Genomic DNA, 18254 nt, shown 5'->3' with positions numbered 1-18254 from the left:
TCTGGAGCGTAACAGTAAGAAGCATTTTGTATAAAAGTATTCTGTACTTCTGTATGACAACTATTAAAGAAACTTGAAACTTGGGAACAAGTAAGGTTTCGTCGATATTCCAATGTACAGTCCCCCCCCCCCGCCTACCCAACCCCCCTCCCCACCCCACCACCTCTGGTCTGCATCCCCTTAACAATTGTGTGTATTGAGCTGTACTGTATTGTACCCATTCTGAAATCTGTTAATAAAAATTTCAATCAACCAATCAATCAATGTTATTGGTTGCAATTAGGGCTGTCCCCGACTAAGGATTAATATAGTCGATTTGTAGTCGCCAAAATTAGCCGATAGTCGACAAAAAAAAAGTACACTTAGCCTTCGCAGGTATTTTGTTGCCACCTTTGCCCTTGTACGGCATTCCTTTGAGACGTTTCTGCTTGGATTCATTCACTATTTTGTGTTTAATTAAACTATAATTTGTGACAGTAAAAGACTAAATAACTACACATGTATAGCCTGGCCTATATTATAGTAAACCTTATCACTTACCAATAGGCGACGAGCCCTGAATCATGGAAATTACTTCATCCAGACTGTAGCTTTTCTTGCTTCTCTAAGCATCTGCCATCTTGAAAAGTTGTAAAATTGCCTAAGTCGCATGTCTTGTGACTTAGGCAAAAGATAAAACTGCCTAAGTCACACTCTTGACATAGGCAATATTCTTCCAGGGTAGAAACAGCATAATCCTTTCAATTAAGGATGTAGGCGATTGTACCAGAGGGTGGCCAGCATCATGAAGATATGAATTAGGCAAAAAAAAAAAAAAAAAATCCAAAAAATGACTTAGGCCATTATTTTAAGAGGGTGACGATATTCTCTTTTTTTTTTTTATCATTCCATTTGGGCTGTGGGGGTGCTTAATGTCTGAAGGAGTCAACAGACGGCTTCTTTTCCTCTGCAAAAGCATGCAATTGGTCCACTGATGGTGATGGATACATCTTGATATTTGTCTAGTCTAGTAGTGTGTTCATTAGATGGGTGAAATCCTCTTTCAGTGCCTCTGTGCCCGTTTTCTGTTCTTCTTCTTTATTTTTTCCGGCAGTGTAAACGCAACATGGCGTATTACTGCCCTCCTCAGTTCTATACTACGCCCACAATTGAGAAATACGCATAGGCCTACAAAAAAATATAATAATAATAATAATAATAATAATAATAATAATAATAATAATAATAATAATAATAATAATAATAATAATAATAATAATAATAATAATAATAATAATAATAATAATAATAATAATAATAATAATAATAAATAAAATAACATTATATCCTCTGGTACAACTCTGCCTCGTGCAGAAATGTCAGCACTGCCTCTGTGATCAGCTGGTGGTTCTCATTATTCAGGCCAAAGAAAGATTTTAGAGAGAAAGAAGAAACTCTCGATTCTGATAACCTTTTATAAAAGATTTCCCTTTCTTTCCTATACCTGTCACATTCTAGGAAAACATGCTTGACAGTTTCAGGCTCTCCACATTCATACCGCCCATCTGGATGTTTTCCCACAATGCTTAAGGTACTGTTCAACCCACAATGTCCCAGCCTCAATCTACACATCTTGACCCTATCGCTCCTAGACCCATATCCAGCCACGTTGATTTTGACCGAGGCTGCAGAGAGAAATAATGCCTCCCCTTGGTCCCCTTTTCACACTCAGCCTGCCACTCAGCCTCAACTCCTTTCTTAATCTTCTCTCCGAGTTCAACTCTTCCCATTGAAATGCTTATCTCTTCTTCCCTTTGTTTGGCAAGGGAATCAGCTGTCTCATTTCCCTCAATCCCAGCATGCCCCGGAACCCAGCAAAACTCCACTGAACAGCCTGCCTTCTCAATCCTATATAAAACTAATATTATTTCCTGAATGAGATCAGGGCGAGCTTTAGACCTACCTGCACTCAGCCATCAGTGCAGCAGCGAGTCAGAACATATAATCACCTGACCTTTCTGTTTTTTACCATACATATTATTTATATTATTCAAATGAAACATGTTCCGTTGTGATGTCACAGTATGATGTCATAATAGAGCATTCTAGAACATTTGTGATGTCACAGTATGATGTCATAATAGAACATTCTAGAACATTTGTGAGTTACAGTATAGACCGCCGCAACACTTCCGGGATTCTGAAATCGGGGAGGAGATAGCGGTGGGAGCATAATAATGAATGTTGATGAGAGCCGTGATGTAAGTGGTTTAGGATACGGCTGTGGGGGTGCTAGAGACATGATCGAATAGACTTTTATGCGCCTGAGTTTCCTTAACACGGCGCGACCCATCCTAATCGATCAGAACTAAATCGGCAGAGAAAAAGCCCATTTTTAAGCACCTATTCCACATGGACATGCGCAGATTGCCCACGGAGTCTGGACGACGCGAGATGACGCACAAATGAATGTGGACTGTTCCATCAGAGGGGGGAGCTTCGATGGCCAGTGTCCTTTCAGCCGAACAGGATAATGAAAAAATTATCCCACTAAATGGCCAGACGCGTCTTATGGCGACATCTACAATTACCTCATTGAGTCTCCAGGTAGACTAATGTTTATATTTAAGTGCAGTGGTCTGTAGCCACTCACACTGGCCACCGAAGCTCCCCCCTCTGATGGAACAGTCCACATTCATTCGTGCGTCATCTCGCGTCGTCCAGACTCCGTGACAATCTGCGCATGTGTATGGGGAGTAGGTGCTGGAAAAGGGACTTGATCCCGGCCGATTTAGTTCGGATCGATTAGGAATGGGTCGCGCCGTGTTCAGGCGATTCAGGCGCATAAAAGTCTATTCGATCATGTCTCTAGCACCGCCACAGCCGTATCCTCAACCACTTACATCACGGCTCTCATCCACATTCATTCATATGCTCCCACCGCAATCCCCTCCCCGATTTCAATGTAACGCGGAGTGTAGTGGTCTATAATGTCATAATAGAACATTCTAGAACATTTGTGATGTCACAGTATGATGTCATAATAGAATAGGCAGTTAGCCTCTGGTATGCGTGCCATTAGTGTTAGCCACGCTTCTAGGCCTATTTTCTTTCGGGAAGAATGATGAAAAAGTAAAAAGTAAAAAAAAAAAAAAAAATGTAAAAGAACATATCATATTTTATTTTTTTATGCATTCGACTAAGAGGTTGGCAGTCGACTACGGCTCCTTTCGATCGATTAGTCGACTATTCGACTAATATGGGTCAGCCCTAGTTGCAATACAGACGCACAGTTAGTTGATGCACGTTCTAGTCTCCTCTCTTGTTATTTCACACAAACAGCTACCCCTAGCCTAGTAGCTCCCTGGCTTCTTATGTTGCCGACATATCCTACAGAACATTCCTTAAAATAGAAAGAATTGATTTGCTTGTTAGCCATGTTGATCACAGCGAAACCACAGCTCCGATGCATAATGGCGTTAGCTAAACAAAACTTGTTTGAAGGTAAATTGGCTTTTATACAACGGCATGCAAATTTCTCGATTCTGATTGGCTGAAACAGTCAAGTTACACGTGGGTATTTGTAATAACCAACGCTCTTGGTCCCAGGACCGAATTACTATCAATCTGCCATGCAAGTTTTTAGAAGTGAAAGCAAGAGGGCGGACACGCCGGACAGTAAACGTTACGAAAGGATATGTTGATAGGGTCATAAAGACTAAATGAAAAACGATTCTGTCACGGCGAATGTGTTAGTTTCTTAAACAATGTTGGATTATGTAATTGATGGGTCATGAGTCATTGTGGAACAAAAGAAAAATCGCGCGAATTGATTGATTGATTAATTGCAAAAAAAAAAAGAAAATGTACCTACTTTCTATAGAAGCAGCTGGGAGGTGCGCTGTTTTAAGTGAGTGTGGATTATTGAATTGATATGATTAATTGCAAATTTTATTACTGTCCGCCTTGTTTCCAACTGGTTAAGCTTGGCGACTCTTTCGAAGTCGCTCTCTTTCGAAGTTGGTTAAGGTTAGGGCTGGGCGATATGACGATATTATATAAATATCGGGTACAGTTCATTAACGATACACTTTTTCAACGTATCGTGGATATCGTGATGTTTTGCCCAAGAGGATTGTGTCGCGTCAATCTGTCCACACGTTACTCGTTCATATCTCAGCCCGTGCTGAGATATGCCCATTCCGCGGTCTGTTAATAAAGTTTTCAATCAGACAGATGTATGGAAAGGCTTTTATTATAACATTCGTTGTAGTAACATCATTATGCCTCATTTAGTCATCCTGTTGAGCACTGGTCTCCTACTCGACGGCCGCGGGGAGCTAACGTTAGTAGCTTTGTTGACGTTGTTCAGCCACAGGACATTCAGGAAGTAAAAAAACTAGGAGCTTGCCGATTGGTGCTAAGAACAGCAGGGCGGGTGCAAGCGCTGTGACGTAATTGGCAGACTCGACTGTCAATCAAAATTATATGTTTCCGTCAGAATGAATGAGTGAAGACTTTGTTAAAGGGTTGCAGAATGGGTACAATACAGTACAGGAGGATGAAGACCAGAAAAAGACTTTCGACTTTTTTACATAAGGGTCCTCCATTTTCAATTCATCAAAACATTTAGAGACATACATATATACAGTAGTTTCATTAAAATGCTATTGATTGATTGATTGATTGATTGATTTAAAACTTTATTAACATATTGCAGAATGGGTACAGTACAGCTCAATACATACAATTGTTAAGGGGATGCAGACCAGAGAAAGACTTTAGTCTTGTTTACATCAGGGTCCCCCATTTTCAATTCATCATATTTCATATCTAAATCATATAATATCTCATTGCTAAATATATGCAATATATAATCTAATAATCTAAATCTAATATATAATATAAAAATGCTAAATGCATGGGTATTTTATTTTGTCTTTAATGTTAGCTTGCAAAATCAAATACTGTCTTGGTAAGCCTCATAATGAATTGTTTGGGGTAAAAAAGAAAAACATCGTGATGTGTATCGTGTATCGCCAAAAGGTCAGAAAATATCGTGATATCATATTTAGGCCATATCGCCCAGCCCTAGTTAAGGTTATAGTTTGTCTTTAGATCAGGGCGATAAGACCACCAGCCCTGATTCCAAACTCTAACCTTAACCAACTTCGAAAGAGTCGCCAAGCTTAACCAGTTGGAAACAAGGCGGACAGTAATAAAATTAGCAATCAATCAATCAATTCAATAATCCACGCTCACTTAAAACAGCGGACCTCCCAGCTGCTTCTATAGAAAGTAGGTTTAAAAAATAGATAAATCCCTTATAGGTAGAGTTGTTCCGATACCAGTATCGGAAATGCCGCCGATACTGCCTAAAATGCTGGTATTGGTATCTGCGAGTACACGTAAATTCTAGCCTCCGATCCCATGACGTCATTTATCTCCTGCGGAGAGTGAGAATTATAAAATGAACGTGTTTTAAAGTGTGATGCTGTTTGTCATTTTAACAGCAGATACACTTTCTTAAATTCCATTGTCCCCGACAGAGCGTGTGACGGGGAGCTCGGACGGGATGTGTTTTGCTTGCTGGTGTTATAGCATTAGCTGAAAAGCTAGCTAGTTGGAACAACATCCGCTTTAACGTTACATCAAATCAGATGATCACCTGTCCTTTCTCCAGGACCTGACACTGTCCGTCTATCAACAATAACGCACCCACGGTGAATCGTATTTAAGTCAAGTAGCTACTGACTAGCGTTAGCTGACTAACGTTATCAAATGTCAATGCGGGGAAGACTAGCTAGGTCAGCTAGCTTAGCTTGATAACGGTACCTTGGCTAAAGTTGGTGCTATTCATAATCCAGCAATAATGGCTGCAGACCTGCAAGCAAAGTACAGCAAGTTCCAAGTGCCAAAGGATAAGAGTCTGAGGCGGAGTCTCAAAAGAGAATGTTGAATATTTATTTTGCATAGAAAATCACAACATGAACGTTACTACTAGCCAGAGCCTCTGCTAGTACTAGCTTACAGACTGGGTAGCGAGTGCAACACGTCTAACGTCCGTGCAGATCATTGGAGTAGGGTATATCTGCAGTGCCGCAGCTCCATACTCATTGATTAATGATACTAATACTAATCTATACAATCACCTGTTGTTGAATAAATACCATTACTTTCTAGTTATTACTAAAAAACTATATATAAAACAGTATCTGTAAATAAAAAATAGTATAATTTATATAATATCATTTTTTATAATTTTTTTTTTATGTATGCACTGGTATCGGATCAGTATCGGTTTTCGGCCGATACCCAAAGCTTAGGTATCGGAATTGGATCGGGAAGGGAAAAATGGTATCGGAACATCTCTACTTATAAGGGCAAAGAAAACTTTTTTTTTTGTTTTGCCTACTTTCTATAGAAGCATCTAAGAATTAAGTTATATAGAAAGTAGGTAAAAAAAAAATAAGTTAGATGTGTTAGTTTGTTGGATGTCTTAGTTGAAAGACAGTTGGATGTGTTAGTTTGTTGGATGTCTTAGTTGAGAGTAGGGCTGGGCGATATGGCCAAAAACGTTATCGCGATAAAATTATTTTCATATAACTCGATATCGATAATTATCGTCGATATAATTTCTGTCAAGTTTAATTAACTTCTTATGCCCGGCGCCGATGGACGGGCTATTAATAGACTTGTTTTGCTGCTGCGAATGTCTCGAGTTGATGTCGTCATCAGTACGCACACGTTCTTCTACGCACCAGTGCATAGATTATTATATTCCACCAGGGGGCAACCTACCGCCACTTATAAGAATGGAACTAACAGTTAGCCAAAGCAAGCGGTGTATCCCATGACAATGTACTAACTATCACCTTAAAATACTCCGTTCCGCCCCAATACATTGCAACAACGTCCACCGCATACCCCACACTACTCTAACCGTGGCCTCAGAATTCACGCCACACACCCACTCCGCACGTAAACTATAAAATAGCGGCGTGCAAGCTAATTATCCTAGCCAGCCTTGTTTCCAATGTACTAACTATCACCCTAAAATACTCCGTTCCGCCCCAATACATTGCAACGACGTCCACCGCATACCCCACACTACTCTAACCGTGGCCTCAGAATTCACGCCACACACCCACTCCTCACGTAAACTATAAAATAGCGGCGTGCAAGCTGACAGTTGGATGTGTTAGTTTGTTGGATGTCTTACTGAGAACAGTTGGATGCACTTCCGAGCTGCTTCCACATGGAGGCAACTTCTCTTTTTGTTTGGGAACTACTTTTTCTGCGGATGGTTTTTTCAATAAATCTTCAATTAATGTGTGTTTATTGTATAGCAATAAGGTTGGATGAATGCGCCAGTTGTATAAAAGCCATTACACCACGTGCAGTTGTGGGTTGTGAGAATTATCAATGTCAATGTCAGACCTTGCAATCAAAAGTTAGGGGGCGCACTGAAATTATGGCAAGGGTTATTAGCCCCCTAACTTTTGATTGCAAAGTCTGACATTGACCCCCTTTTCAGGAGTTGACCTAGAGCCCACCAAGGTCATGCATATCAAGTTTGGTCAATGTCAGACCTTGCAATACACTGTAAGGCACTGTAAGGCTACTGTCCTGCCTCACTTCCAGTGATGAAGCTAAGCTATGCTAACGGAGCGTCTATTCCCAAAGCTAAAATGCACGCACAGAGACAAAAAAGGTATGTATCTTCTTGTCTAACTCCAGGGAAGATGTTAAATAAGCTAATTTCCCAAAATGTTGGAGTTCCCCTTTAAGCTTTTCCAGCATCTTATGCGGCTGTGGTAAATTAAATATTTACTCAAAATGATAATTTCACTTCTTCCATCACATTAAATCAGATGCTATTGTGCTATAAACAAACAAAATGATGTAGACTTGGCATCCTATATAAGCTGGCTGAGCAAATATGAAACAATCACTCAAATAATCACCAGATAAAACTTCAATTTCAATCAAATATTTACTGAAAATGTGCAAAATAAGAGAACAGTCTTTGAGGTAGGCAGTCAAACAGCTCCTTGAGCGTTAAAATTTATACAAAATCAAATCAACCTAGAATTTGTATATAACCCCCCACAGTGGTGTGTTCAGTTGGTACGTCCCAGCAGGGACCAGGATGTAAGCTATATGATGCCCATGTTATTGGTTGCAATACAGACGGACAGTTGACATTCATGTGTGCATGCGCGTGCACATCCGTGCATGTGCGTGTTCCTGCTCAAACCCCATCCCATGAGCACTGTATGCCTGACTTGTCGCTTGTCGTTGTCAACATAGCCGTCTGTGGCAACACTAGCTCACTAACGTTTTTAATTTTTTTTTTTTTTAAATAAGAAGCTCGCTAATGTTACTGGGATTAAAGCAAGCTTTCAGGAGGGGCGGGGGGTGCCATTGGCGGGCGGTTCAGTCAGATAGTAGTGATGCACGATATATCGGCCGCCGATATAATATCGGCCGATATGGCCGTTTTTTTACACATCGGTATCGGTCCGATATCAAGATAGGGCCGATATTAAAAAAAAAAAAAAAAAAAAAAAAATTATATATTTTTTTTCTTTTTACATGTTTTGACCTTAAATAGTTTCAAAATATCAGTCATTTCTGAAAATAAGTTACAAAAGTTAAAAAAAATTGCGTTTTGGAAAATAGCTCTTTATTTGATTATCATAAAAAAAGTGTTTTCTATACAGAGATATCGACATCGGTAAATATCGGTATCGGCCAGAACAGCAATATTAATATCGGTTATCGGTATCGGCCACAATTTTCACATCGGTGCATCACTATCAGATAGCGATTTATTATGAAAGTATACAGTGCAATTACAATTACAATAACTTTCCAGCACTTTATACACAATTCAAGCACATTTCAAACCTTGAAAACAACACATTGAAATACAAGCATTTTCAAGGATTTCCAGCACCCATACGAACCCAAAACCAAAGCTATTATTGATATTACAATATTGTGACTCTAGTATTGTGATAATATCGTATCGTAGTTCCCACACATAATGTATAATGATGAATGACATGAGCATACTACACGGCAGGTACAAAAAGGCATGTTGTGGTGTTTTTGTATAGAGCATGATGAGTCAGAGTCAGAGATTCAGCGTCAGAGTAAAGTGGAATGGGTTTCCAAGTAACATAATTAATGCTGTACCCATTGAAGTGCCTTTTCAAGGCATTATTAAAAACATCATAAAAATGTATGTCAGATGATTGTTAGCAGTTGTTGCACCCGTTTGTTCTACAGCTTTTATTTTTGAATGTATAGTTTAGTTTTGAATGTATAGTTTAGTTTATGCATTACTTAGTTAAAGTGTATTATGTTATATTCGGTTTTTATTTATGTTTTAATTTGATTCTGTCATAGGTTGTGTTGTTTATTATGTATAGCAGTAGATTATGTATAACAGGTAGATCGCGGGCTGATTTCAAGTAGATCTCGATTAATAAAATGAGATTATAAAAAAAAACATTTTTTTTTTTTTTTTGCTAAATCAACTCTGCCTCTCTTCGTTAACTACAACAAGCAATGCTGTTTGTTATTTAAGATGAGGTCGGACTCGGCACTGACAGATGTGTTCATTGTGCTGCTTTTATAAAGCCTCAAATGACGGCTTATAATATTTCATGAAAGCAAAGTGTTTTGTTTGTCTAAGATTTAAAAAGGTTTAAACTTTACAGCACTGACAAAGTTGAACAAAGTGCTGTACAAGTCCCACAACATTAAAAAAATATATATAAAAAAAAAATGTATCTCGAAGCTTCGAATTAAAATCAAATCTCGGCCCCAAAGCTTCGAATTCCAAAAAAAAATATCAAAGGTCAGCCCTACTACGGATAGCTCATTATATCAACAGCGTTGTTGTTTCCAGGCTTGCAGCTGTTGGTTAGCTAGCTATCGTTCTCAGTTGGCTAACGTTAGCTACTAGCTAGCTAATACTGGCCTACCTTTTAATTCGCAATGGAATGGCTAGCTAACTAACTGTACAAATCGATGTGATTTGGCTGAGACCGTAATTTGTACGGTTGGCTGGATTGGGGGTGGCCAGCTGGCTAGCTTTTCAATCAATCAAGCTGGCAGTTCGTAGTGCAGTAGCTGGCTGGATAGCTGTTGTATTGTGGGTTAAGGTAGCCAGCTGGCTGGCTGACAGTTCGTGGTGCAGTAGCTGGCTAGATCAGGCACGTGCACACATAGAGCCCAAGGGGTGCTTGAGCACCTGCCTTTTTGAGCCTCATAAAAAAGGGCCCTTTTTGAAAAAAAAATATATATATATAAAAAAGATTTTAATTTTTTTTTCCGTTACGCATATAGACTGCCCTTCCAACTGAAAATGTCAGGATAGAATCAAAATATTAGGTAAAGAGAGAGATGCCCAATATTCCATTGCAGTTTGCACGGCCTCCTCAGAACTCTCCGCGGACCTATATATTTTATGCATAGCGTGGGTGGTGATGATGATGATGATAGAAACCGTTGTTGAATGCTGGTGTTACACTCACTGAGGGACACGAAGAAGTCAAGTCCGATGGGATTTGGGAATCTCAAATACAAATCAGGATTGGAATAAAAAATGCATTTATATTAAACAATACAGTATACAGCACTTCTTGGGGTCTGTAGGGTAAGCACTTATTCCCTCCCCCCTGAACATTTATGGAGATGTATGGGCCTTTTAAGTCAGTGATAAAAGTGTCTTTCAAGGATAAGTGAGCTCCTGCACTGATTATTATAGTTTAATATTCAATATTTAATCAGCAAAACCCCCCAAAAAGCATAAAAAGGCCCCCCCCCCCCCCCCCCCCGCCCGAAAAGGGCCCTTAAAAATCTGGCTTGTGCGCTACGCGCGCTCGGTTAAAACACACAGGTATAGTGCCCTTTTCAGCCTTTGAGCACCTGCCCCTCTAAAGTCCTGTGCACGTCCCTGGGCTATAGCTGACTAATGTTGGCCAATATAGCTGTAACTGAATGATGCTAGCCTTATGTGGTCTTATGAGTTTCAGTTCATAGGAAAATACTTTGACTATAATGGTCAGAAGTAAATTAACTGTATATACTCTCTTTTAGAAACTCTGTCTCTTAAACAGTACTGTATATCTTGTATGTCATAAATGGCTGGATGTAACAGTACTGTTTATCTGTATGACAAATGTTATGATGAATTGAAAATGGGGGACCCTGATGTAAACAAGACGAAAGTCTTTCTCTGGTCTGCCTCCCCTTAACAATTGTGTGTATTGAGCCGTACCTGTATTGTACCCATTCTGCAATCTGTTAATAAAATGTTCAATCAATCAATCAGTTATGCTTAACATGCAGTACTATTAACTAACTTTACTTAATTTCTAAGATTAGATCATTTAGTTATTTTTAAATGTCTGATCTAAAGATAAACAAAGGATTTTAAAAGTGTTATATTTATCTTCTCTTATAGTACCAGAGAGAAGCTGAGGAGAATCGACCAGCAACAAAAGCCAAATTAAATGTATATCTTTATTTTTTAACATTTTAAGATTTAACATTTTTCCCTGTGGTATCGAAAATGGTATCGAATATCGATACTTTTCAAGGTATCGTATCGAAGTTTGAAATTCCAGTATTGTGACAACACTAGTGTGTTGTCAGTTGCAATGTGACAGCTCTGTTTACACATCATTCCTATTCCCTTTTAATTGTACATATATCATTTTTGTTTTTATTGTATTGTTCCACTTTGGCAATGTAAACTCATGTTTTCTCATGCCCATTAAATTGAGTGTGTGTGTTGTCAGTGTGTATGCAGAGTGTGAAATAAATGGGTCATGCTGCCTGCATGCCCAACGTGAGAAGTTAGTCTCGTCATTCTTGTAATTGCTACACTACACAGTTACAATGATATATAAAATATCATATTATATTACCATTCAATATGCACATGACAGAAAATATTATATGCCATATAATATGTTCTGTCATGTGCATATTGAATGGGTATTACTAATACTATTAATACTAATACTAGCCGAGAGTAGGTCAAATTTTGGCTGGTAGCTCTCGGCTAGGTGGTAAATAAAAAGTAGATCTTGGTTCAAAAAAGGTTTGGCACCCCTGATGTATAGGATAAGGTAACCCAAGAATGCTTAATAAGACGACCACTGCCCCTCATCCAGGAATGCATTTACGTATCTCAACATCTTAATTAAATCCTGCAGAGAGGAGGGAAAACATGCACTCTAAAGAGCAGCATGGGCAGAGTGCCAGCACATCATTACACATCAGCCTGCCTACTTTCTCCATCCCTGTGCACTACTCCATGACAGTTTAAAGCACCAAACCGCCACTGCGAGCGCTGCAGCTGGGGGAATAGCCTGATAGACCTTGTCAGATGTGCTTACAGTCGGGAGACTGAGGTGGTGGTGGTGGGGGCATCTGATCAGACATATCAGATGTTTCCTGACTGGTTTATTTGCTAAGAACATGATGCAGACATACAGAATGCTTTTCTGAACATTTTGAAGCTAAATCGCCTTATGGCAGTTGATCATTGATGGCTGCATGGTTTGGAGGGCCTCAAGCTTGGTGTGATTGATTGATTGAACATTTTATTAACAGATTGCAGAATGGGTACAATACAGCACGGCTCAATACACACAATTGTTATGGGGATGCAGACCAGAGAAAGACTTTCATCTTGTTTACATCAGGGTCCCCCATTTCAAATTCATAATGACATACACAACATACAGATATACAGATATATATCATGACATTTATGACATACAGAATACAGATTGTTACATTTATGACATACAAGATATACAAATATACAGTACTGTTTACCAGAGATCATAACAGAAACTATATACATTCTAGGGGGAGGAAATTGTACATTAGGAGGGGGTTGGGTGGGGGGGGGGTTGGACATTTACGGGGGCCAGTTTCGAATTGCAGCCTCCCATAGGTGCTCTTTGAGGGCGGTTTTGAAGGTGGGTAGGGATTCATGTTCTTTTACGGCTGTGGGTAGGGTGTTCCACATTGTTGTGGCATAATTGCGAAATGCGTTTAGTCCCTTGTTTGTGCCGAATCTGGGTTGAACATGATTTGTGGAACTCCCTCTGGTGTTGTGGTCGTGGAATTCACTGACCTTTGGGAAGTATTTCGACATGTACATCGGTATCTTAGTGGTGTAGTGTATCTTGTAGACAAGGCCCATTGCAAGCTGCTGTACTCTGTCGTCTACTCTAAGCCATCCTAGGATGTCAAATTGGGCATGGGTGAGGTGGGTTTTAGGAGTAAGGTCAAGCTGTAGTCTGACCAGTTTGTTTTGTGATGTTTGTAGTCTTGTTTTTAGTGCCTTTGAGGTGCTTTGGTACCATGAGGTGCAAGCATAGCCATAGTACCCTTGAATGAGTGCTCCTGCCAGAGTCTTCAGGGTATTCTTGTTTACCAGAGAGGAGATCCGGTACAAGAATCTTGTTCGTTGGTTGACTTTTTTTTATTACATTGGTTGCCATTTTATCACAGGAAAGATTTGTCTCTAGGATGGAGCCCAGGTATGTAATTTCATCTTTTCTTGTGACAATATTGTCTAGGGCTGTCTTAAATACTTCGAAGCTTCGTTCGATGGCACAAGCTTCGAACATTGAAAAAAAAATATCGAAGTTTATATAAAAAAAATAATAATAATTGTTTTACTTCGGTTTGTGTGTGCGTGCGTGCATGTGTGTGTGTGCGCATGGGGCCATTGGGTGGGGCCGGGGGACAAATACACTGGAGGAAAGTAACCCAGCTCAGCACTGCCCAAATTATATCATCACTATTGCCTGTTTGAAGGATATCATCCTCAAACACATATACACCTACATGCCTTGTAGAATTCCACACATAAGAAAGAAAGATACTGGGAAGAATAAACAAAATAGGAAATAAAATGTAGAAATGCATGCAATACATAAATAAATATGAATCTCCATATATGAAATAGAACATTTAGATAAGGTGCTACTGAGATGTTTTGGTGAGTTCTTTGTTTTTTTGTGGAAGTAGCCCTTCTTAAAAATGCATGAACATTCACTGATAATTGGTCTGTAGTGGAGTCTACAAGGTCTACATTGCCGGACTATGTAGAATCCGGACCTTGTAGACTGACATAATTCTGTGCATAGTTTAGTCTACACAGGCCATATTTCAAATAATCAAAATCTTACTTCATTCATCTTAAACATTCTTGATTTGGGGGATTGGTAGTTCCCATGAAATCTGAAGTTGTTCAAACGACAACAGCGATCCACCTTGAATTAAATCACACAGCCGAGTGAAACCTTGTTGGCTGCGTCACAGTCACGAAAGGGGCTACTTAATCCAATCCACTTTATTTATAGAGCACATTTAAAAACAACAACGTTTACCAAAGTGCTGTACAAGTCCCACAACATAAGATAAAAAAATATATATATATATATATTTTCGAAGCTTCGAATTAAAATCGAAGCTCGGCCCCGAAGCTTTGATTGCCAAAAAAAGCTTCGAAGGTCAGCCCTAATATTGTCACCCACTGTAACAGAGAAGCCGTTTGCCTTGCTGAGTTTGTTATTTGAACCAAAGAGAATGGACTGTTTTACCCAGGTGTAATGATAGTTTGTTATCAGCGAGCCAGGTGCAGATTCTGCCGAGTTCAGAGCTGAGGGGTTTTTCAACCTGCAGCTTGTCCCTGTCAGAGACCAGCAGGGCTGACTCGTCCGCGAACAGGAACAAGTTGCAGTCACAAGCTGATGACATGCCATTTGCATAAATTAGGAACAGTAACGGTCCTAGTATGCTTCCTTGTGGAACACCGCAGCTCACTGAGAGGGGGGGGGGATAGTGTACCGTTTACCGTGTCTGTCAGAAAGGCTGGATTTGTGGGCGGCTGGGTAGCGCAGCGGACTAAACGCCTGCCTACCACCGCAGAGACACTGGGATCGAATCCAGCTGTCAGCGGTACCTCCGGCTTGGTCGGTCGTCCATACTAACACAATTGGCAGTGTTAGCGGGTGGGAAGCCGGTGGGGTATGTATCCTGGTTGTTGTAAACAGCGACTCCTACAGGTCGGTCGGGGCGCCTGCTCAGCAAGGAAGGGAACTGGGGGAGATAGTGTGATCCTCCCACGCGTTACACTCCCCCCAGTGAGAGTCCTCGCTGTCAGGTGAAAATAAGCAGTTGGTTGACTCCACATGTATCGGAGGAAGACATGTGGTAGTCTTCACCCTCCCCAGACAGACAGTAGGGGGCAAGAGCGCAACGACCAGGAAGGGAATTGGCATAACGACTAACATTGGGATGAGAGAAAAAGTACGGAAAAAGATCAATAAAAAAATAAATAAAAAAGGCTGGATTTGTGATGGTGGTGTGTGTGTGTCTATGAATGGTGTGTGCATGCGTGTAGCAGGCCATGTTACCTGCTGCACAGAGTGATCTTGCGTCATCATTTTCATGGGAACTACGCCCGTGCGAGGTGCTTTGCAGCTGCAGATGAGCACCAGTGTGTGTGTCAAACTTAGGAGTTACCACAGCATAGCGGAGGAGTTCCTCGTACTCATCCTGTCCAACAACAAGCAGTACAAAGAGATCATGTGTCATTGTGACACGTCTTGTAAAATCATCAAGTCATGTGTGATTTATCTTTGGAACATGATGTTCAATGTTGCATTTTTTACCTGTAGCTCTGAGGAGACAGAACTGCCCCGATCAGAGTCCCTTGGCAGAACTGGACTGGTTGGCCCCCCCTCATCCGATGACATCTAGACAAATGACAGAACAGAGGGCGGTAACGTTAGGCTAAATCCGAATAGTATCATTAGTTGGCCCCGGTAAATGTCCAACCCCCCCCCCCCCACCCAACCCCCTCCAATGTACAGTTTCTTCCCCCTCAAATGTATATATTCTCTTTTAGAAACTCTGCCTGTAAATAAACAGTACTGTATATTTGTATATTATCTTGCATGTCATAAATATCTGGATGTAACAGTACTGTATATCTGTATATCATAAATGTTATGATGAATTGAAAATGGGGGACCCTGATGGAAACAAGACGAAAGTCTTTCTCTGGTCTACATCCCCTTAACGATTGTGTGTATTGAGCCGTACTGTATTGTACCCATTCTGCAATCTGTTAATAAAAATGTCAATCAATCAATCAGTTAAACTAGTACATAAGTTAAAAGAATAAACGCCTAGCTACTAAACATGAATGCAACTACAACAAATGTTGTAGTTAATGATCTTTGTATCAACCTGTCTAATGCTGCTTACCATTTCTATGCTGATGACACGGTAATGTATTGCTCATCTCCCAGTGTTGCGCAAACGATAAGAGTTCTTGCAATCTGCCTTTGACATGGTTCAGTCACATCTTTCCCAGCTTAAGCTTGTGTTAAATGCTGGCAAATCAAAGTTTATGCTCTTCTCAAATGGGAAGAGACTCCCAGCTGATCTTCCCACACTTGTTACTGCTGGAGGGACTGACATCGAAAGGGTTGCTTCATACAAATATCTAGGCATTACAGTGGACGAGAACCTTACGTTTAAATCTCACATAGATAAACTTGTGTCGAAGCTGAAGCTTAAACTCTGCTTCTTTTTCAGAAACAGGTCCTGTTTTTCACTTAAAGTGAGAAGTCACCTGATCTCGACCACCTTCTTAGCACTACTCGATTATGGTGACTTACTTTACATGTATGCACCTGATCAGTACCTTAGAAAGCTGGATACTGTGTACCATTCTGCCTTACGCTTTGTCACGGGATGTGGCAATCGAGTGCACCATTGCACCCTATACCATTGCAAGTTACCCATCTCCACAAGTACGGCGATTTTCTCGACGGCTCTCTTGTGCACGAAGCTCTGCTTAAGCTGGTTCCCTCGTACCTAAGCGTGCTTCTGTGCACTAAGCAATAAAAGTATGCCCTTCGTTCTCAAGCTGCTCTAAAACTGGATGTTCCCTATATGAGAACTGAATTGGGAAAAATTGCTTTTAAATATGCTGCTCCTTCATCCTGGAACAAGATACAGGAGGACTGTTAGGGATTTCCTATCCCTCGTGAATTCTTAATTGATATGGGTGTGGACCAGTCGACCGAAAGACGAAGCGGAACACGGAGTATTTCAAACGGAGCTTTTATTCACAGAGAAGAAGAACAATCACCCCACGCGGGCACATCCTCTCGCACCAGTAGAAGAAGGGCAGAATGCATCACAGTATATGTCATTTATACAGAGGAAGAGGGGAGGGGTGTATGTGTGTATATGTTTCTGTGTGTGTAGTATGTGTGTGTGTGGTGTGTGCTTGCTGGGCTGTGTGTGTGCTTGTTCAGAAGGGGGGCTAATAGGTTCCAGATGGAGAAGACCCCTATTCTCGGACAACATCTCCATAACTCATGGGCGGACAGCTGGGTGGGGGAGAGGTGTGCACGTGTGTATACGTGAGTGTGTGTGCGTGTGCAGCACGTGAGTGTGTGTGCGTGTGCGTGAGATGTACAGGGGGCCCTGTGTGTGGAAGGAGCCTTCAGCCAGAGGTCAGCAGGTCAGACTGAGAGACACCCAGGCTATAGCTTGCATCATGGGGGAGACAATAGGTGCATAGATATATATAAGATATTGACATTGAATATTACTAGACATCAATGAATTAAATCTATCAGGACCTAAAATTACCAGGACTGGTCACCCTCTGAGAATTTAAAGCCATTTTAAAATCCTACGAATTCAGTTCCCTCAGACAGTGCAACTGTGTTTGATAACTTGCCTGAAATTGGAGCTTGCTGTGAATGTTTTATCTGTATTTTATTGTAATGTTCTTTTTTTATGTTGAAACTTTCTGCTGCCTTGCTTGGCCAGATCGCTCTCGAAAGAGATTTTAATCTCAATGATGCTTATCTGGTTGAATAAAGGATTTGATTGATTGAATGTGGGTTGTTTTGAGTTCCTCCTGACAATCAGTTGATTGATTGATTGAAAATTGTATTAACAGATTGCAGAATGGGTACAATACAGTACGGCTCAATACACACAATTGTTAAGGGGATGCAGACCAGAGAAAGACTTTCGTCTTGTTTACATCAGGGTCCCCCATTTTCAATTCATCATAACATTATATGACATACAGATTAGACAGTACGGTTACATCCAGACATTTATGACATACCAGATCTACAAATATACAGTACTGTTTAATAGTACAACGCCTGTCATATAGACCCTGGCGTTGG

General features: G+C 40.5%; 1 protein-coding gene across 2 annotated transcripts in view; it reads right to left on the bottom strand.

The window, feature by feature from the left end:
- poc5 (POC5 centriolar protein homolog (Chlamydomonas)) overlaps positions 1-18254 on the bottom strand; it is a 52781-nt gene that overhangs the window by 30260 nt on the left and 4267 nt on the right. For both annotated transcript variants that reach the window (XM_084325549.1, XM_084325550.1), the window contains exons 2-3: positions 15702-15785; positions 15444-15585 (exon numbers count right to left, since the gene is read on the bottom strand). In XM_084325549.1, the coding sequence (XP_084181675.1) occupies positions 15444-15585; positions 15702-15785 (226 nt within the window). The remainder of the gene's footprint in view (positions 1-15443; positions 15586-15701; positions 15786-18254) is intronic.

The sequence above is a fragment of the Notolepis coatsorum genome (genome assembly GCF_963971535.1).
Source record: "Notolepis coatsorum genome assembly, chromosome: 1".
Taxonomy (NCBI): Eukaryota; Metazoa; Chordata; class Actinopteri; order Aulopiformes; family Paralepididae; genus Notolepis; species Notolepis coatsorum.
This window is presented reverse-complemented; position numbering and strand designations above follow the sequence as displayed.